Source organism: Aegilops tauschii, chromosome 3 (genome assembly GCF_002575655.3).
Source record: "Aegilops tauschii subsp. strangulata cultivar AL8/78 chromosome 3, Aet v6.0, whole genome shotgun sequence".
Classification (NCBI taxonomy): domain Eukaryota; kingdom Viridiplantae; phylum Streptophyta; class Magnoliopsida; order Poales; family Poaceae; genus Aegilops; species Aegilops tauschii.
Genome location: NC_053037.3, coordinates 73511876 through 73532807, shown reverse-complemented (window position 1 = coordinate 73532807; position 20932 = coordinate 73511876). Strand labels below are relative to the sequence as shown.

The 20932-nt window shown below is 46.6% G+C and overlaps 2 protein-coding genes, 1 long non-coding RNA gene, 1 other non-coding gene and 1 pseudogene across 4 annotated transcripts; 4 read left to right on the top strand and 1 right to left on the bottom strand.

Annotated features, from left to right (window-relative positions):
- Nucleotides 1-1238: 1238 nt before the first annotated feature.
- On the top strand, nt 1239-2280 carry LOC109739200 (uncharacterized). The gene has a single exon (XM_020298285.4). The coding sequence runs from the start codon at nt 1409-1411 to the stop codon at nt 2144-2146; it is 738 nt and encodes a 245-aa protein (XP_020153874.1). The 5' UTR covers nt 1239-1408; the 3' UTR covers nt 2147-2280.
- Nucleotides 2281-3370: 1090 nt separating this feature from the next.
- Nucleotides 3371-5271, top strand: LOC109739201 (noroxomaritidine synthase-like). Its single transcript, XM_020298286.3, has 2 exons — nt 3371-4536; nt 4609-5271. The coding sequence occupies exons 1-2, from the start codon at nt 3416-3418 to the stop codon at nt 5024-5026; spliced, it is 1539 nt and encodes a 512-aa protein (XP_020153875.1). The 5' UTR covers nt 3371-3415; the 3' UTR covers nt 5027-5271.
- A 1044-nt stretch (nt 5272-6315) lies between these two features.
- Nucleotides 6316-6417, top strand: LOC120962162 (U6 spliceosomal RNA). The gene has a single exon (XR_005753012.1). It is a non-coding gene; the product is annotated as a U6 spliceosomal RNA (small nuclear RNA).
- Nucleotides 6418-9027: 2610 nt separating this feature from the next.
- LOC109739204 (uncharacterized) lies at nt 9028-11932 on the top strand (annotated as a pseudogene).
- A 100-nt stretch (nt 11933-12032) lies between these two features.
- LOC109739205 (uncharacterized) lies at nt 12033-16626 on the bottom strand. Its single transcript, XR_002226969.3, has 4 exons — nt 15962-16626; nt 15782-15849; nt 13637-13728; nt 12033-12814 (listed from the first exon to the last, which is right to left on the bottom strand). It is a non-coding gene; the product is annotated as an uncharacterized lncRNA (long non-coding RNA).
- Between the last annotated feature and the right edge of the window lie 4306 nt (nt 16627-20932).

Here is a 20932-nt window from a genome sequence, read left to right as displayed (position 1 = left end):
GCCGAGATCCGCCGCCATCAATGAGTGAGATGACGCACCGCTCCATCAAATAATCCTTCCTATGGTCCCTCGATTACGTGTGTACCTCCAAGAATGGCGCCCCCAAGGGGGAAACGACACCAGAGCGCCGCCGTCTTCCGATCATCCGATCTAGGGTTTCCCCCGGAGGTAGTAGAGAGTGGGCCTTGAACTTCTCCACGGCGATGCCTTCAAGAAGGGAACGATGCAGATAGCGTCGCCACCGCCGGCCTTGGCCGTAGCCGAACAAGTTTTCACCCAGATCTGTTCGAAGGAATCCAACTCCCGTGCACGGCCGCCGCCACCGCCACGCAAGCGCGCAGTATGAAGCAACCGCCACCGCCAGCCACATCACCGTCACTCCATAGACCCGCCCAAGCCCATCCTGGAGCGAGGGTGCAGCAGCCACGGAGTCCCAGCCGTAGATCGCCGGATCCCGCCCTCCCTTGCCGGCGCCTCAGAGAGACTTCGCCGCCTGAGCATCCGCCGCCGTCGAAGAGCCAGATCCGCCGCCGCCACGATGGGGAAGATCCTCGCCGCCGCCATGGAAGTGGATCCTTGCCGTCCCCGCACGGGCTTTGCCCGGCGGCGACCGCTGGCCACCCTAGTCTTTTGATATTTTTGGTTCATTTGATTGACCTAGATATTAGTCACACATTTGCGGTTTTGCGCCTCTATGCGGTCATCTCATACTGATCCAAAGACCTAAGCATCGCATTGCACATTACAACATTGGCCAGTCAGTCTTTGGTGCGTGCGTGTGCTGCATGGTTAGTTATTGACCAGCGAAATCTCAAGGGTTCATGTCAAAACATAATCTCGGAAAATTTGGTGGCAATATTATTATCTGGTTAATCATCCACCTCGGGTCGCTGTCGGACATCGACTTCGATCAAAATAGCTGACCATGAGGTCAAATGATACATGTTTCTCTATTCACTAGATGGATTTGCTATTTCCCCTCATTTTACTCGATTGTTACCTTTTTATAAGCTCGCAATGGGTTATCATTAGCCGGTCGTAAGACGCAGGGCACAAGGCTCCTGTGGGTTTACTGACGTTTTTTTTGAGCGTATCCTGTGGGTTTACTGACGTGGCGACACGTGAGCATAGCATCACCGTCGACGCTCAATGGGCCAGAACGAGAGCCATTGGCCCATGGGTTTCTGCATGACAATAAAAGAGAGCAAATATATGTTGGGCTTTCGCTGCCTAACCGACCCACTGCATCAGCCACAGAAGGTTTCTTCCGGCGCCGCGGCGCCGCCGCCACCAATGTCCATCGCGCGGGAAAATTTCCCCAGCCCCCCGCCACTTCGCTCCACTACCCAAATCCAAGCACCATTCGTCCATCCCCAACAAGATCTGCCAAATCCAAGCCCCCTAGCCCATGGCTACCGTCGCCGCCGCCGCCCCCGAGCACATCGAGGCGATGGAGCAAGTTGAAGGGGAGGAGCAGGCGGCTAGAGCAGCCGCAGCCGCCGCCGCCGATGACGTCGACGTGCCCACCGATGCGATGGAGCAAGTTGGAGGGGATGAGTCGGCGCCAGCCGCCGCCGCCGCTGACGATGATGCGGCCGAGCCGATGGAGCAAGGCGAAGAGGAGGAGGCAACGGAGATCGACGCGGAGGAGGAGGCGGATGCTGGCGCCGAGGCGCACATGGAGGCATCGGAGCAGGCTGAAGAGGAGGAGCGGGAGGAGGTCCACGCGGTGGCGGTGGCGAAGGAGGAAGCGGAGGCCCAGCCGCTGCAGACGGTGCTCCCGCTGGGCAGGGTGAAGAGGATCATGCGGGTCGACAGCGAGATAAAGAAGGTGACCGCCGAGGCGTCGCTGCTCGTCGCCGCGGCCACCGAGCTCTTCCTCGGCTCCCTCGCCGCCGGCGCCCACACGGCCGCATCCCAAGGCGGCCGGCGGACGGTGCGCGCCGCGCACGTCCGGGCCGCGGTCCGCGCGCACCGCCCCACCGCCGACTTCCTCCTCGACTGCCTTCCAGCTGCTGCGGAGGCGGCGCCTCGCGTCGCCCGCTCCGGATCCGATGGTGCCGCCGCCGTCGCTGAAGCAGCAGTACCCAAGCCGCTGCCACGTGGGACCCGCCGCATCGACGGATTCTTCCAGAAGGTCACTTAGAGGTGTCTCTCACCGCGTGTGATTATGAACTGCTGCTCCAAGTGGTTAAAATGTATTCCTACCTTGCCATGTGATGGAAGTGGAACCTATGAACTTTATCAATCTAAGTATGCAGTTGTCTTTAACCTTACAAATTCCTCATCTCTTGCAAGGATCTGATATGTCATCGCATCTTTATTTAGGCTTGTGTAGTGCGATCTCGAATTCAGCAGTAATTTTTCTTGAGCATTATGTTTCAGGGCCTGTCTAGAACACAATATCTCCTTTACAATTTTGTATGCTGCTAAGAGTAAGAGTGCTACCATCTAAATATACAAAATTAAGACTGCTACTAAATTCATACTTGGTGGGTATTACAGAGCACACACCACAGTTCTTTGGTGGTTCACTAGGATAGGTTCCATCCCTTTGTTACAGACCTGCTAACAAGAGAAACTGAACAGGAAATGACAGTCTATCTATTGTTGCCTGTATTAATTGGTCCGCAAGAGTTATGATTTGGTTTATATGTAGCGATTTTCAGCAGTTACTCGGCTGATGAACACTGTCATAAGAGTGCTCCAACAACGTTGCCCTTAGGTAATGTCTCTGGTTAGGAAGCTAAGACGTGTCGGTCTGATGCAAACAAGTAGCTGGTTTCCCTCTTGCCACGGGACATACTGGCATCACAAAATTTACATGAGTGTAATCCCACACAATTTGGGTGTTTGCATGGGAAGCGAATCAATCAACTTATTAGGATTGGGATCAGTTTCAAGGATTACAGAAATGCTCTGCTCCTAGTTGCAGTTAGTTGGGGGGTCTAAAGAGGATTATAACCAGTCTTAAGAAAACAAGATTAGAATTAGAAACTGCAAAATTAAATGGTTATATGTGTGTGAGCGCATAAAGTTGTAAGGGTCAAACCGTCAAAGTTGATTTTCTATAATGCTTATATATTCTAACATGTCAACATGGCTTATCTGATCTGTTAATTAAGTGGGTACTGACAGGTATAGAATGTCTAGTTCTTCAGAAATTAGATGCTGAAGAAAGCTGTTTGTGGTAGAAGACCTCCAGAATTATAGCAGTTATATCAGGACATATGAATGTTGTGAATCACTGCACCCTAAACTCTCGGGAACTGATCGCCTATCCCACGGGGAAGACACTCATATGCAGTTTCTGTATATATCAATACCAGCCGTGCATTTGACATTGGCAAGGCAAAGGTGAAGCCTACATTGCTGCATGCCTTCTTCCCTCTGCATCTCATAACTTTGTTCAACCATGGTCTCCTTCTGGAGTTTCCTTCTGTCCTACCCTGAAGTTTTCCTAGCCATTGCTTGCTTCTTCTGCCTCTCCCTCTTCCGCCTTGTCCGACACTGCCACAAGAGTGACCTCCCGGTGAACTGGCCTGTTATTGGGATGCTTCCCTTCCTCGTGAGAAATCTGTACCAAATTCATGACAGTGTCACCGATATGCTCCGCGAGGCGGGATGCACCTTCAGGATCATTGGCCCGTGGTTCCTCAACATGAGCTTCTTGGCGACCTGCGACCCAGCCACTGTCAACCACTGCTTCAATACCAACTTCAACAACTACCCAAAAGGCAGTGAGTTCGCCGAGATGTTCGACATCCTAGGTGATGGGCTCCTTGTGGCGGACTCTGAGTCCTGGGAGTACCAGCGCCGTGTGGCGATGCAAGTCTTTGCTAGCCGCGCCTTCCGGTCCTTCTCCATGTCCACCATCACGAGGAAGGCCGGCACAGTCTTGTTACCCTTCCTTGACCACATGGCTAAGCACGGCTCACAGGTTGAGCTGGAGGGTGTCTTCATGAGGTTCTCACTTGATGTCTCGTACTCCACTGTGTTTGCAACTGACCTTGACTGCTTGTCTGTGTCTCACCCGATCCCTGCGTTTGGCCAAGCCACAAAGGAAGTCGAGGAGGGAATGCTGTTCAGGCATGTTGTTCCACCAAGTTTGTGGAAGCTCTTGAGAATGCTGAATGTTGGCAGCGAGAAGAAGATGGCGAATGCAAGGGTGGTGATCGACCAATTCATCTATGAGGAAATCGCGAAGCGGAAGGCACAAGCAACCAAGCAATGCCAGGGAGACGTGCTGTCCATGTACATGAACTGGCCCATGGATCCCAGCATGAGTGAGCAGCAAAAGACCCTGTTCCTGCGCGACACAGTGGTGGGGTTCATCTTTGCTGGGAAGGACCTCGTTGCCGTTACACTCACGTGGTTCTTCTACATGATGTGCAAGCATCCGCATGTTGAGGCGAAGATCCTCGAGGAGATCAAGGCCCTGCAGAGCACTACATGGCCAGGGAACCTCTCTGTCTTCGAGTGTGACAAGCTCCGGCCTGCTATTTACCTGCAAGCTGCACTCCTCGAGACACTCAGGTGACATACCCCTTTCACCTTGTCTAGCTCCTCCCAACCATCTGACTAACCCGTGCTGTGCATGTGTTGTAGGCTCTTCCCGGCGACCCCATTCGAGGAGAAGGAGGCCCTCAACGATGATGTCCTCCCAGACGGTACCATGGTGAGCAAGGGCACAAGGATCGTGTTCTCGCTCTACGCCATGGGGAGGATCAAAGGGATATGGGGCAAGGATTGCATGGAATTCAGACCAGAGCGGTGGATCTCGAAGAGCGGGCGCCTTCGGCACGAGCCAAGCTACAAGTTCCTGTCCTTCAATTCCGGGCCCAGGAGCTGCCTTGGGAAGGACCTTGGTCTCAGCAACATGAAGATGGCAGCTGCTTCCATCATATACAACTTCAAGGTGGAGCTGGTGGAAGGCCACGCCGTGATGCCCGAGAGCGCTGTGATACTGCACACACGGAACGGGATGATGGTTCGGCTCAAGAGAAGGGAGCTGGTAGCTGCTTGATCTTTACTGCTATCTGTTTTCTTACTTGGGTTATTTATGCGTATCGAACAGAACTAAATGCAGAATCCATGAGATGGAATGGAATAACTAAACATAATCTGCTTGTAGTGTTGAGATTGTCACCGTGACAAGCTATCTGTTCGTAGTGTTGGAATTGTCACCATGTAACAAGCTATCTGTTCTTAGTGTCGGAATTGTCACCATGTCATGGGAACAGAATATTATAGTGATTGGTCGTGTGATGATCTTTTGAGTTATTTTCATGTAAAATTGTATGCATGTTACTTATAAATATGTACTGTATCTTATGTGCATCTGCCTATCAAAAGTGCTTCTGATGGCCCTCCTTGTGAAATTGAGTAAGAAAAGCAATTCTTGGACCTGCACCTGTTGAGTTCTCTTCAGTTATTATGTGAGAATAGAACAGGCGACGCTCATTTTGTTTCAGAGGCTATTCATCAAATGATCATATGTTTTGTTCGCTCTTAAAAGTAGCATTGGCTTGCCCCTGCTCATGTTTTCCCAAAAGTTGATGGTCGTCAGAGTGGTTACTTGATGCAGTTCACATTGAAGTTTTTTTATAGTGAAAGTGACGCTCCTGCGGCCTGAGGAGTTTAATTTCGTCGCTGTTAAATCAGAACAGATTTCCATTCGGAATGATCCATTCAAAGTTCACAAGTAGTATATCATTTTATACTAGTTAAGAACACTCTTTGCTTATTCGCAAAAAAAAAAAACTCTCTTTGCTTAAGATTTCTATAAGTTGGGTAGAGCCTGGTGATACTGCAGCTATGGTAATATTGACAGGCCATCAGGCAAGCTTTCTGCATCACAAGCTCCATTTGGTACACTGACAGGGCCGATAGTTCCGCATATATTCATAGGGATATATATTTGGGCACTTTTGACTTGTACTAGAAGGGACTGTAGATTGGAGAAATTAGGATGATGGACATCAATGGCAGCATCTGTTTGTGCAACATGTTGCCGAACTGGTGACATAATCAGAAATTTCAAACTCTCTGCATGAGGTGCTCTCTGTACAAAGCTAACAGATTCGGAGAGTACAGTCCCGTCACGTTGGCCGAACTAACAGGACGGCCCATTACTCTCCTCCAGTAATTTGGGCCGCATAAGGAGTTCCACCGTACTCACGGGCCGCCAGTCCAAAGTGGGGGATCCGCTGGCTTCCGGCTGGTGGTGGGGAGAACGCTACGTTCGTTTAGTCCCACATCGCCTAGCGAGAGAGGGAGCGACCAGTTTATAAACCCGCTCGCTGCAGCTAACTCGTCCCTTCAGGGACATCCGATAAAATTACAACGATACAGAGAAGATTAGCACGGCCTTGCACAAGGATGACATGCATAAATAGAAAATTGATCATAGTGTTTTTGAGGATTCACGCGCCGGTCCCTGGAGCCTTATTTTAGCACTTGCGTGTAATAATATTTTACATAAATCTCTTTATATTTTCATTTCCATCGGGTAAGATCCTTACATGCTATATACAAATGACAACATAACCTTTTCTTTTGCGGACTATATATACAAACGAGAATAGATGCAGTCCCTGGAGCCTTACTTTAGCACTTGCGTGTAATAATATTTTACATAAATCTCTTTATATTTTCATTTCCATCGGGTAAGATCCTTACATGCTATATACAAATTACAACATAACCTTTTCTTTTGCGGACTGTATATACAAACGAGAATAGATGCAGAGATGAAACAGTAATAAAAGATGATGCAAAAGACCATCTGTTTATAATTTTAAAATTAATACTTTATTTTCTTTGCGAAAATAAAATTGTAACTTTCGTGTCAGAATCCATAGGATGGGATAGAAAACAAAATATACTGATAGGTGTTCCCGTTACTTTCCTGTAAAATCGTAGTATAAAATTGTAGCTCTTACAAATGATGTATATGGCCCTATTTTTTGTGGGTATATGTATCATTTTTTTAGTGGATACGTGTCAGTCTATTTTACTTTTTTGACTAGAGGATATGTATCAGTCTATTAATTAGTAGTGCTTTTGTTTGACAGATATGTCCTTGTGAAGTCGGATATAAAAAAAATCAAAAAGAAAAGCAATTCAGGGATGACACTCATTTTAATCCAGATTTCTGAGAATACATGATGCTCATTTTTATTAAGATTTCTCTTTTTTGACAGTTCATACGTTTTTCGTCGCTTTTAACAGATATGAAGAAAAAACATTTCCTTGCTTCCAGTAGCTCATTTTTTCCTCTTACCTTCAATATTTGTTGTTGTCCTCGCAATTTTTTTGTCCTACCTTTTTGACAATAAATGTATTGGTGGAATTTTCATTTTTCTGGTGAAATGATCCTCTTGGTTGAGGTGTTTTTGACTCTCTATTAACCCCACTATTTTTTTGGCGAATGGCACTATTGTTTCCATCACGAATGGTCCATCCCAAAAGAACAAGGAGTAGTAGATCAAAGGTGTTGCCCCCCCCCCCCCCCCCCCCCCAAAAAAAACTTAGGTAGGGATATATAATGATCAACTACGATAAAAGTTAGGGCATCTCCAAAAATATAAATGATGTATTCTAGGCAAGAATGAATTGATGGCATTGGTACTACCCTTTAAGAATAAGAGAAATATTTTTTTATATAAAATTTACACACAATTTATACATAAAATTGTGCTTTATTATAATATACAATAATACACATATAGTAATAAACAAAAATCATTTTTTTCTAAAAAATAAATTTAGTGGCATTGGCATTACCCTTAAAAAAAGTAAAAAAAAAGAAGTCTTCTAGAAAGAATAGACTAGTGGCATCAGTATTATCCTTTAAGATTTAAAAAAAAACTCGCACGCAACTTTGCACTAAAATTGCACTTTTTGTAATATGCAGATAAACATATAATGCTGCAATTTTCGAAATCAAGTATGCACACATATTGATTGTGTAGTACTTATGTGTATACATTTACACTCACCCAACATAAAGAAAATAACCATAAAAAATAAAAAGAAAAACCGCCTAAAGACAGGACAAGTTCAAGTCCAATAGAAAAATCAACTAACCCCAAACAGTACTGGCACGGGCAGTGGCTCCAGGCAGCGTGGTGGCGGGAGGTTGCGCAGAGGGGCTTGGCCGACAAATCCACCTCGGCCAGTTACACGACAACAACTGTCGGCGGGGAGCTGCGTCCGGGGTGGTGGGGCTTTGTGGATCTAGCAGTGTTGCGCCGTTGTTGCAGCTGCATGGACCGGGCTTAATCACGTGCTTGGTGGAGTTGCTCCGAAGTGAGATCTATAAATGATGGCTTGAGGCAGAGGACATGGATGTGTAGCATCGACGATGAATTTTCTAGCCTGGTTGGCAATCTCCTATAGTGAGACGCTAGTGGCCACGATTGTAACAACCCGGGAGTAATGCCATAGATATATTAGCCTATTATATTGTTTTGTGCAGCATGTCCATCTCATAAATATTGCATCATCATATTGTATAAATTAAATAATTAATTTAGATATTATATTTTGCTATTTTGTTAAATGATAAGTAGATAAATCCCTTCTTCTTTCAATCTTCTGTATCTAGCCTCACCCAAAACCTAAAACACACTCTTTTTATGATATTAGCAGGACTGTCCAGCCCCTTAATCAGTTCAAGAAAAGACCAGTGATGGCAGCCGGTGAATTGTAGGGAAGAACCTCAACGCCGTCGATGGCAGCGAGAGGAACCAAACCCTAGCGAGAGGACGCATCTTCCTTCTACTATAGTCTACACAAGAGACTAGTAGAAGGCGTTCTGGCTTTTTTTAAAGGAAACAAGGCGTTCTGGCGTGACTGGAATAAATTCTCTCTTCGTCCGGGTATACTTGTCGAAAAATAGATGATCTAGATTTTTTTGAGCCGTAATAGATGATCTAGATGTATCCATTCATTTTTATCCATTTTTCTGACAAGTATTTTTGAATGGAGGAAGTAGATTTTAAGGCCCACTACGCTGGTATTGGGCTCGCGGTGCGTCAGTGCAGGCTCTTGCAGCGCTGGCCATCCTCTTCCTCTTCTAGAAAAAAAAAAGTTGGATCGGTCGATCGATGCGGCGCGGCGATGGCGAAGACGACGCCAGGCACCACCGCCGGATTCCCCGCGCCGACGAGATCGATGCTGCCAGGTTCCCCATGACAATCTGTTACAGCGACGACGACGAGGAGATCGATCTGAAGTCGCCGTCGGAGATCGTAGCCCTCCACGCCGCGTGCCGCGACCGCATCACCGAGTACGACCCCAAGAAGAGAGCCCGCGTCCTCACCCGCTTCTGCGGCGTCAACCTCGCCGGCTTCGACCTCGACAGAGAGTGTCAGTATCTCCACTATTTATCAATTTACAACCATTTCTGTTTAATCTCCCGTAGTTTGGTGGGGAACTGAAATGGTTCTCCTGATCTTGTCCCTGATTTTGCTTTGCTTGTAGCCAAGGTTGGCCTCGGGCCACTGCTTGAGGATGTAACGCCGCAGCTGTGGAAGTTCCGGGCGGAGACGTCGTACAATGTCGTTTCCGTCAAGATAATCGAATCCGATCTGGGTTACCCGATCAGTGTGTTCGGTACCGTTCTCGCGAGAGATACCATCGACTACAGATGCGTCTATTTGTTCAGACGCGAGCGAGACGATCCTCAGATCATCAGCTCCAAGGTAGTTCGCCCCTTTGTCTCCTCCCAAACTATTTAGATTGACAGCTGCTTACTTAAGCTAAATTAAGCTTAGGGTGCGTTTGGGAGTGATGTATTTTTAAAGTTTTTCCGGGAATACTGTGGTTTCTAAAAAAACTTCGGTATTAAATACTTTGAGGTGTTTGGCTTAAAAAATTACAGTGGTTTAAGATATTGTGGTATCTCTAATACTGTAGTTTTTCTACAGTATTTTAAAAAGAGGTCATGACCACTTTTTTTAAAACCGAGCCAAGAGAAGTCGTTGGGGAGAGCACTTAGCCCGTTGATGTCCAGATTAGAAAATCTGATCGCTGCCTCCGACTCCTATCTGTTGCGTATATTTTTAAACAATTCGCTGGTTGCCGATTACTTTCTGGATTCTGGGCTTCTGGTAGTGCTGCACGTCTCGAACCAAGCTAGCCTGTGGAGTAGACTGTTGGTCACTGAAGCACACACTCATACACAGGAGGCTGACCTCGTGCATGGCAGGGCTGCATGCAGCCGGCATCCGTTAGCACACGCTGATTAATCTGGTCGTGTTGCTAGGTGTAGCTGAGTTAGCACTGCTGATTGATTTGGCCATGTAGTAAAGTTATCAGTAAAAAAGCTGCAGCAAAACAATAGCAGCCAAACACTGCGGTGGACTTGTCAAAACTGAGAAAAACTACGTTTTTTAGAAACCAGAGTATTTGTTGCCCACCCATCAGAATACTGTGGTTTTAGAATACTTTGGTTTGCCCAAAACTATACTGCCAAACTAATAGTAGTTCTTTTGGTTTCTAGTTGCAAATACCATGATTGATTTCACATTGGTACACTGCAATTTCTTTTAGAAATAAATAGTTGTGGATTACTGTCAATACCTATTATTTAATCTGTCGATGTAAGTGCTCTAAGAATGGGTGTTACTGCCAAACCATACAACTTCATCAAATTATTTTAGTGGTACGCTTGTTTAAATTTTGTCATGGCGTCATGCTGTAAAATATGGCTTCTATACTGGAATAAAAGAAACTATGTAGGAGTACATACTTTCTCCATCTGAATATACTACTCCCTCCGTCCCATAATATAAGAGCATTTTTGACACTACACTCTTATATTATGGGACGGAGGAACTAGTATGCAAGCCACAAATATGTGGCTGCTGGTAGCAATTTATGGGCACTGAAGCAGTGCGGCAACAGAATTACACAAGTTATCGATGCTCCCCAAGCTAGTTAAACAACATATCTTCAAACTGTTTGAATCTGTCCGACTTGTCAAGTGTGCTTTGCTTTTCATGTCCAGCTAGCTACATAGCTTGTTCAACTACGTAGACATGTTGTGATCTTTTTTATAAATTACTTGCAGGAGGATATGTTAGCATTGGTAGGTCCACGTCGAGGATTAGTAGCATTTGATCATATACATTTTGAGTTCAACCTGAAGGTGAAGGGTGATCCTGAGGATGAAGACTTTAGCAAAGGCGTAATTGAGTCCCGTGCCTTTGACTCTGGACCCATCACTACGATGCTACCTAGTTGGCTCAGTACAGTGGAATTAGTATTTGCACCTGTTAAACATCCGGTGGCGGCTAGCCTCCAAATCAACATTCTGAATGGTCCGCCCTATGCCCCTTTTGTTGGCAAAGTATCTGCTGGGACTAGAAATGCCGAGACCCATATTATTCTATATGATGGTAGAGCAATGAATTGCAGCGGAATATTAGTCGGAGATGATGGCTCCGTTCCCTTGAGTCGTAATTTGGTAGTTAACCCTTACCTACATGCGACGATGATGAAGAGTTTTTGGTCCATGTTTGTATTTTTGATAATGATGAGGATGAAGTCACTCATGTTACTCTACAACACCCTGATGAAGAGCATGTTTGCACTCACGGTTCCTATGAACTACAAGTGAAGGTTACATGGACTGCCATCCTCACAAGACCTAGGGGTGCCAAATATCACCCAATGAGGGACCTCTCATGGACTGAGTGTTATGGTTCGCTGAGTTACAGTGGTTTTTAGGGTGGTGGTTGTTGCACCATGTCTGTCTGGTGTGGTAGGGCATGGCCCAGTACTCTTCCTCTCATCTTACCAAGCTGTAAGATTTGTGCTTGCTGGATGTTTGGTATTAGAGTTGTGCTTGCTGGATGTTTGGTATTAGTGATAATGGAATCAGGAGGTATATTTAATAGTCATGAGTATCTTTCTTCTTGGAGGAAAATTCAGTTATCTGCTGTAAATTGATGCACATACTAATTTGTTGTTTGCTTCATATGCTAATAAAATCATTCAAAGGTAACAAAAAGGGGAGGCTATTAAAAGTCTCAAGTCATACTAGTATTATACTTGATTATAAGGAGGCTAATAAAAAGTCTCAAGTCATATTGTACTTAATTACAGAAAAGAGGCATAATTAGACATAATGAGTTAAGACTTATCCCATCATATATCTGGCAATGCTAACCTTAGGAGGATCAGTTCTTTCCCGAACCACTTTGGCAATGCTAACCTTAGGAGGATCAGTTCTTTCCCGAACCACTTTGGCAATGCTAACCTTAGGAGGATCAATTCTTTCCCGAACCACTTGCTGAATGCGCCCACTTGACTTTTTTAGGTTTGATATAGCAACCTCTCTTCACAACTCCGAGCTTCTTCATCAGATCAGTTGCCGCAATCCCGTCCCAAGGTTCATCTTCCGCCACAGCACGTGAAATGTCCGCCCAGTAGTTGAACAACTTACTGTGCTCCTTGGGTACCGGACTATCCAGTTCTTCATCAATATTGCTGGTCACCCATGTCCTCCAGAGCGCGAAGCGGATTGCTTCGCAAATCGTTACAGTCGGGAAAGATAGGGGGCCAGATTTCAGAACCTGAAGTCCCCTCTCACTGCGGTATAGCTCTCCAAGTTTTCCCAAGCTGGCGATGCAGTGGGTAAAAGCTTGTTTACCCACGTTTATGTCGAATCCACCTATCTGCAAGTAGGAGCTATTGAGGGGCAACTGGACGGTCCCAATTCCAGGCTTGGTACTGTACGGGAACTGATCTACAGACGGCGGAAGTATGTCCGTACCAAATTCAGAGTAGCGGTACCACACACCTGTAGTGTAAAACAAACAAACAAGTCTTGTAATTGCTTTGACAAGAATATAATAACGTGCTTAAGAAGTGTTTCCATTTGCTTTTCTGTTTATGCTCATAGATTAATGGGCAGTTTGGTAGCCGAACCAAAGCAGTCTTTGCATTTGTTGCTAAAGTTATCTTTACATACAATGTTGATGTTGTGGCTGGATATCAAAATGCTATGGGATTGATGATTGTTATGCCATGTATTGTACACTATGAATCCATCACTTGTAAATCAATTCAACATGAATTCATGTTTCTCACCTTTCAGGAAATTTGTTCTCAAAACGTTCTATTTTTCCTTTTGCGGGGGCTCAACGTTGTAAGATTAACAAGACTAGTCTCTACCCTTGTCGTGTGTGAGCAACGTATCGAGAATAATAAGCAGCAAATTGTTTTGCGAGTGATGATGCACAAATTAGATGGATTCGCAACAGCCGGGAAGCAGCAAGCTAGCTAACCAAGGTGCATATATTGGGAGGGAGGGTGATTCATTCAGGTAACAAAAACGCCAAAGTTCTTTCCTTAAAAGAACTCCCTCCTTTCTGTATGTGTGAGTGTTTGTATTTTCACCGACAGGTACAGATTTATTGGTAGTGGCTGTATATATATACTGCTATAGGACTGATATTTGGCACACGTGTGCCACATTGCTAAAAGTACCACACGACTCTTCTCCCTTCAACCCCACCTCCTCCCGAGCGACCACCCTCCTTGGATCCCATCTTCTCCAGTTTTTTTCGGGCCTGTAGTTTAAAATAGGCAAAAAAAAGAAGGCATTGAAAGGGAATCAAACCTGGACCCTCTCATATGAAACTATGCTGCAACATCCAGCTGCGCTAGCCCACTTATCAGACTACCTACAACTTACACACTAGTTATATCTTCCTGAAACAAGAATAAACAAAAAAAGTAGTGATTAGTAACTGAAAATCCAAACTGGCAGCCTCATTTGTACGGATTTTAGAACAATGTACCCTAGTTCTATCATTTTTTCTGCACGTCTCACACGGTTCACAAACCCGGGCGTCCTCTTCACTCCTTTTAAGATGTAAAATATCATGATGTTTGCACGTAAGTTATCAGGTACGAAGTTCTAATGTCGCCATGCTTTTCTCACTCAACTTTTTGGGGTATGTTTCTCAATAGCTTTTTCTCTGTTTGTACTTAAATTATCAGGTATGGGCTTCATATATTACCATGATATTTGCAGATAAGTTATCAGGGGTGTATTTTTCAACACCCCCTCCCGGTCAATGTTACCATGGTGTTTGTAGGTAAATAATTAGATCTGCGATGAGTAAATTATCACGTTATTTAGACAGAGGTTATCACGTGTTCATCAAAAAAATTCACTTGGACAAATTTACTATGGTGTTTTGTACCAAAGTTATCATGTTTGCGGTGTGTAAATCATCATGCTAGGTACATAGAAGGTACTGCGTGTACGTTTTCAACAATTTTTTCACCCCCATATCATAAAAGTTACCATGATGTTCATACACAAGTTATCAGATCTGCATGAGTAAATTATCATACTATAAATTATCATACTATTTACACAAAGGTTATATGGGAAATGTTTTTAACAACTTTTTCCCTGAGTAAAAAATTACCGTGGTGTTTGTACGAGTATTATGTGGTGCGTATATTACTGTGTTATTTACACACAATTTATCATGATATGTTTTAACATCTTTTTCTCAGAGTCAAAAGTTAACACGGTGTTTGTTTGTAAGTTATCATGTTTGCGGTGCGTGAATTACCATTATATTTTACATAAAAATTAACGGGAATTATTTTCTCAATAAATTTTCACCTAGTCAAAATTACTGCAGCGTTTGTAAGTAAATTATGATGTCTGCGAGGCCTAAATTACCATGCTATTTACATAGAAATTACCGCGAGTATTCTCTAAAACATTTCCCTATCCAAAATTACCACAGTGTTTGGACGTACATTACCATGTTATTTGCACAGAAGCTGTCGAGGGTAATTTGCAATGATTGTTATCCTAGGTAAAATTACCGAGGTGTTTGGACGTAGTTATTAGGTCTGTGAGGCATATATTACCATACTATGTACAAATAAGTTAGCAAGAGTACATTTTTCAACAATTTTTTCCTAGGGCAAAAATTATCATGGCGTTTGTATGTAAGTTATCGGTTATGAGCTGCTTATACTACTATTTTTTTTAAATTAGTGGGGGTATGTTTGAACAAAAAAAATTCCAGGGTCGAAAACTTATCATGGTTTTTGTAGGCAGTTTAACAGGTCCGCAGTGCTTAAAATACCATGCTATGTACACAAAATTTACCATTGTATGTTTACAACAGCTTTTTTTCATCAAACAAAAAATTATTGTGGTATTTTAGACGTAAGTTATCAAATCTATGGTGCGTATATTATCGTGCTATTTACACAAAAATTATCGAAGGTATGTTTTCAATGTTTTTTACTCGTGACTCGAAATTATTGTGGTGTTTGTGTGTAAGTTATCTAGTCCATGGTGCGTATATTACCAACTATTTACAGAGAAAATTATCGGGGTTATATTTTTCAGCAAAAAAAATTTAGGGTCAAAATTACTGCGGTGATGGTACCTAAGTTATCAAAATCAGTATAGGGAACATTTTCAAGGAGCAGTTTACTGCAAGTGAGAGAGATACCTACCAGACAAAATATCATTCTTTTCAAAACTACTTTTTTTCTTACCAAAAAAGAAAGGTTGGGAGCAAATTCCACGAGAATTATAGCAGCAGATAGCAGTACCATGAAGGAGCACGGACGTGGAATTTGCTAACTAGCAGCGCGCTAGCTAGCTAGCCAAAAAACTAGCATTCGTTGGAAACAAAATTCCGGCATTCGTTGTACTAAAAAAGAAAGGGCATGTATTGCCCAGAACCAAAACACCACTGTCTTCTCTGTTTTTAGTTGCTACCTGAAGTTCAGCTGGAGCTGCCGTGATTGAGTGCAGTCTCGATGGAGCAGAGCCGGCCAGCACTGCAGCTGCAAGAACACCAATTAGTCTGGGAGACAGAGAGCACATGAATCGATCTAAGAATCAGCCGAACCGACGGACGCAAAGAATCAATCGATCGATTAGCCGAAGATTAGGTACCTCCCGTTCAGAACAAGTTGAAGCGGCGGGATCCTGGTTGGTGGGCGGCGGCGTGCGTCGCCGGGGCTGGTGGACCCGGGAGAGGGAGGGGCAGCGGCTCGCTGGGGGCCGGAGGGTCGGCGGGATGCAGACGGTACTGGTGTGGGCTGGCCGGCGCGGCGGGTGGGTGGTTGTCGTAGCGCCGACTGTAGGTGGTGTACCTCGCGGCAGCGGCGCGCGCGACCAGGTGTAGGTCGAGACCTCCCCCAGCTGCAGGTAAGCCGAAGGAATGGGGAGGCAGTGGTTGGTCGGGAGGCGAGCGGGACGTGGTGGGGAGGCGGCGGTTGCCCGGATGGAGCGCGGGGCGGTTCAGGAAGTGGTGGTTGGCTGGATTTCGCAGTTTTGTTGTCGGGACGGGGGCGGCGCGTGTGGCAGGGGGTCGTCGCCGGAAGAGGAGCTGGGCGAGGCCGGGGGCAGCCTAGGTGGCAGGGGAGGCGTGGCGGCGTACCAAAGGTAGGCGGCGGGGTCGCGCGTCGACGCTTGGTGGCGGCAGGCAGTGGCGGCATCGGTTCCGGGCGGATCCTAGGGAAGGAGGCGGCGCGGCGGCCGGATACGGGGGTGGGGAAGGGGCAGCGCGTGGGTGCCGGTGGTTGGATAGTGCGCTGGAAAAGACGGCGAGCTCGAGCGATTTGGATGGAAGGTGTGGCATTTTTGCAAAAACGATTCCGGTTGCCACATACATATTTCATAAATATAAATGGTGACCATACTAGTTAATTACCATGGTATATATTTCCTACACTGTCAGCAAACGAATGGAGTAACTACCAAGTTATTTGCTCCTGTTTTTTATGTTCCCCGGCTGGCATTTTGTAATAATTATGTATGTTAAGTTCTACACGTGCATGGAAATTTAGTTTTCTCTTGTCAATTATGTCAAGGTAGATAACAGAGGGCAAGGACCAGTATTTTCTCGTTACCTTCCACGTAGACCGCCATGATGTAGAGATCGATCCAGCGGATCAGCAGAGTCACGACCTTGCCGCCATGTTCTGGTTCCATGCTCACCATGAATGTTCCTTGTGCTGGAGTGTACAGTGCTGTGCCATTGACCCTAGGTGGCATCTTCTCAAGCTTTGGCTGCCTTTTGATCTCCTCCGTAAGCCTACTGTCGATCTCTGCTTCAATGTCCTTCATCAACTTGGCGTAGCTGGCCTTAAGGTTCCCCAGCTCGAGAGTGGGAACACCTTCGGTTGTGGATTCTGCACAAGAGAGAAAATGAATAAACTTTCCACAGCTGATAAATTAGATGAGCACTAGCTAGTAACCTTACATTATAGATTCGTGTAAGACAATGATGACAAGTTTTTTTTAGGTCAAACAGTGCGGTAAAACCCACTGTCATTTTCAGCAGTATACTTCCATGCACACGCACAAGTTCCACGGTTAAGCCAGGGGGAAAAAGAAAGAAACGAATGAACGAAAAAGAAAGACAGAAGAGGCACAAACACCACTAGTACTGTCATGAATGATATAAAATTAACGAAAAAGAAAAAGGAAATGATAAACACCTAGCAATGAATGATCTAAAAGGTCTATTAGGGCATCTTCAATGCATGGCGCTAGTAGGAGGCGCCAGGATAAAGTCCCCATCCGATCGGTAGTTACGGCGGATAATCCTGGAGTCTGCTTGGCATCGGTGCAAAAGGAGGAGTCAGGCGCTTGGCCTTTTTCCTTGCTGCAAGAGATAAATATTGAACGCCAGGGCAGCTGTTTTACGAGTTTGTTAGCGCCCATATTAGCTGCTAGCGTTGAACGAGGGGACGTTTACGTGAATATTTAATCTTTTTGTATTTATTTTTTCTCTATAAGCGTCTATATAAGCACCTAGCATTGTAAATGCCCTTATATTACCCATAGTTTAATTTGAGCAGCATACTTCCTATTTATATAAACCGAGAAAAGAAAAACGCCAAGGCCGCGTTGGCAGCGGCTCAATCGGAGCACGCCGAGGCCACTGCCGCCGCCGTTCACCGGAGACACCACCGTCAAACGCCAGCGCCGTCGCCTCCTACTGCGTCGGCTCCACCACCGTCAAACGCCAGCGCCGTCGCCTCCTACTGCGTCGGCTCCACCACCCTGGCCCGCGGCCCGCCACCTACGCCTAAGCGTCCGTCTCCGCCACCACGGGTGCCCGCGCGCCGCCGAGCTTCGGGCCGACGCTGCCCCCACGTCCGTGCCGCCGCCGGAACACCTCCACGTGCCGCCACCAAAGCACCTCGCGCGCCGCCGTCCCAACGCCACTGCAGCCGGATCCCGCGTCCGTCGCGGCCTCGCTGCGCCACAGGGGGAGGGCGGAGGAACACGAGCATGGTGTATAGCTACCGGTCCCCGGTGCGAGCACTGCCGCACGGCTGGAGCTTCCGCCGGCCTTCGAGTTAAGGCGACGACGGCCACGGCCGACGGTGGTCGTCGACGGCGTCTCTCGTCATGGTGGCATCTAAGCTCGCCGCTGTTCCTAACTTCTTTTTGGTCCACGGTGTGGTGGCCGTCGGCCGCCGGCCTTGGAGTTATGGAGTTCCCGCCGCCGGCCGCCGACGTCGACATAGCGCATGGGAGAGAGAGAGAGAGACTCCCCGATCGAACCAAGCGAGAAATAAGACAAACCAAGCGCGCCTTAGACTCCACTTACAGAGATTCCAAGCGAGGCCTAATACCAAACCACATGAACACTTTTGTAGCAGCATGCAGCAGCAGCAGACTAGTAGTAGTGGTAGTAGTATACAGCGGCATGATGTTTGATTCTGGTTGGATCGGCAGTGCGTGCCTAGTTACATGCATGCTGATGATTATGAAAATCTTCTGTTTCGACATGGTACAAAAAGAGGAGCACTTCTTGTTCTTCACAGAGACACAATTACCCCGGCAGTTGCACAACAAAAAGAAAGATTGATTCACTCGCAACTATACATACGTGAAGGCCATACAATTGCACAACAATATGCATGATAGATACGCAAGGTGATCACCTCAGCAGGCGCCACGGACTTGCCTTTGCCTCTGTTCATCGCGGCTGCCGGAAGAAGAAGAACAAAAAGAAGAGGAGGAAGAAGAAGATGAAGGAGGAGGAGGAGGAAGATGTGGTGGTTACTTTAGCTAGCAGCGGGAGTGGTTACTTTGCTAGCGACGGCAACTGAGCTCAGCTAGGGCTCTGCAGGAATGGCACATATATAGCAGAGAGGGTTGCAACCAGACGTACGTACGCGTCTCCGGCCCGGCGACGATCGATCGAGCGAGCGAGTTCTTTCTTTTGAGATGCATGCATGCATGCATCATGTGCCATGTGGCGCAGGAGAATCGATATGCATCATTGCCTACTAGCTTTGGAACCTATAGGTATCTCTATATATGGCGCTGTGGCGAGGACTATTTGCACTGCATGGCAGGGTCACATCGAGTACGTGGTGCACAAAATTCAAAACAGTGACGCGTGCATGCATGATTAGCTCCATGGATCGTCCACATTTTTACACGCACCATGGATAACTTGGTGATTATCTACACGTAAAATTGATTAAGGATAGGCTGATTTGATTTTTTTAACTTTCTGTACGTTAACTTGGTGAGTCGGTCCGTCGGAGCTAGAGACCGAGCTGCATGCACATGCTGATAGTGATCGTTCCGTTTTCCCTTCACGCGGCCTCTGCCGCCGTACTGACATGCGTGATCAGTAGGATGCAATGCATGCTACTGCTTTTGCTATCTCCTTCTCCGTAAATAGACGATTCTCTCTTTACGTTTCTACACGTTATTTCTTGCAACGTTCGCCGAGCTATATATTCCCTAGTTTTGCAAATAAATCGATTCTCTTTGATTTGATTGTTTTTATCTACTTCCTTTGTCAATCGTAACCACCAAGATCCGTCTGGGTTCAACGACTTTCTGCCTCTCACGAGGGTGTAGAGAAGAGCCAAGGAAAAGAAAAATGGGAGTTAAGGAATGAACGAAGGATTCACACTGTGCTGTGGCAAAGCAAAACAAAACAGACCAAAGGATGGAACATCGCCCTAAAGCGGTGTGTCCAACTCTATGCAAAACCGCTTACTCTAATGCATGCTTCACCTAGAAAAAAATTTAGAAGTCGCCCTATTTCTTCTCGGGCCTCCTCGACCATGACTGCCATGATCGCATTTCGTTCCAACCTGATGCCATATATGTTGTCTGATCCAGGGCAACACGGGTGACACCTACAGCCACCGCGTCACCGCCCGTACCCTCGCCGTTGCCTGTCAGCCCTGCGCTGGGCAAAGCCCCGGGCGGTAGCAGACGTCGGCGGGGCGGTCCTCCCTCTCCTCTCTTCTCTCTGTTAGAGTAGTCATTATGGTATACGACTTCTAGTTCAAGTCAGTTTTGTACCCCTACCTCAAGTCGGTTTGTATCCTCTTATATACTCTTGTATGCCGCACCAAATCATCAATAAGCAACAGTTTTATTCAGCTTTCATGGTATCAGATACCGGTCCCAGGGTTTAGGGTATGGCTCCGCCAACGCCACCGCCGCCGCCCGGCTACTTCGAGCGCCGGGCCGCACTCATCGCCAAGGCTGCCAACGCCGCGGCCGCTTCTCTCTCGGCCCTCACCATAGCTCCACAAAACTACCCTGCACCCATCCTCGCCGCACCAATATCTCTTGCTGACACAATCTCCAACGTCAGCCCCTACATCCCCATAGTTCTTGATCTCGCCGCCCACAACTACTACCATTGGAGACATCTCTTCGATCTCCACCTCGGCCGCTGCAACCTGCGCTCGCATGTCGCCGCCAACTGTCTTCCCCGCCCCGACGATCCGCAATGGTTGAAAGACGATCTCGCGATCGTCCAGTGGTTCTACACCCGCATCACCACCGAGATCTTCAACATGCTCAATCACGACGGCGCCACCGCTGCCAACATCTGGCACTCCCTCCGTCAGCTCTTCCAAAGCAACACCG

What these genes read in the sequence shown, in the direction of transcription:
- LOC109739200 (XM_020298285.4), top strand. Translation starts at nt 1,409, where the DNA reads ATGGCTACCGTCGCCGCCGCCGCCCCCGAGCACATCGAGGCGATGGAG.
- LOC109739201 (XM_020298286.3), top strand. Translation starts at nt 3,416, where the DNA reads ATGGTCTCCTTCTGGAGTTTCCTTCTGTCCTACCCTGAAGTTTTCCTA. An exon ending in GCACTCCTCGAGACACTCAG is followed by an intron (nt 4,537 to 4,608) that starts GTGACATACCCC and finishes CATGTGTTGTAG; the next exon opens with GCTCTTCCCGGCGACCCCAT.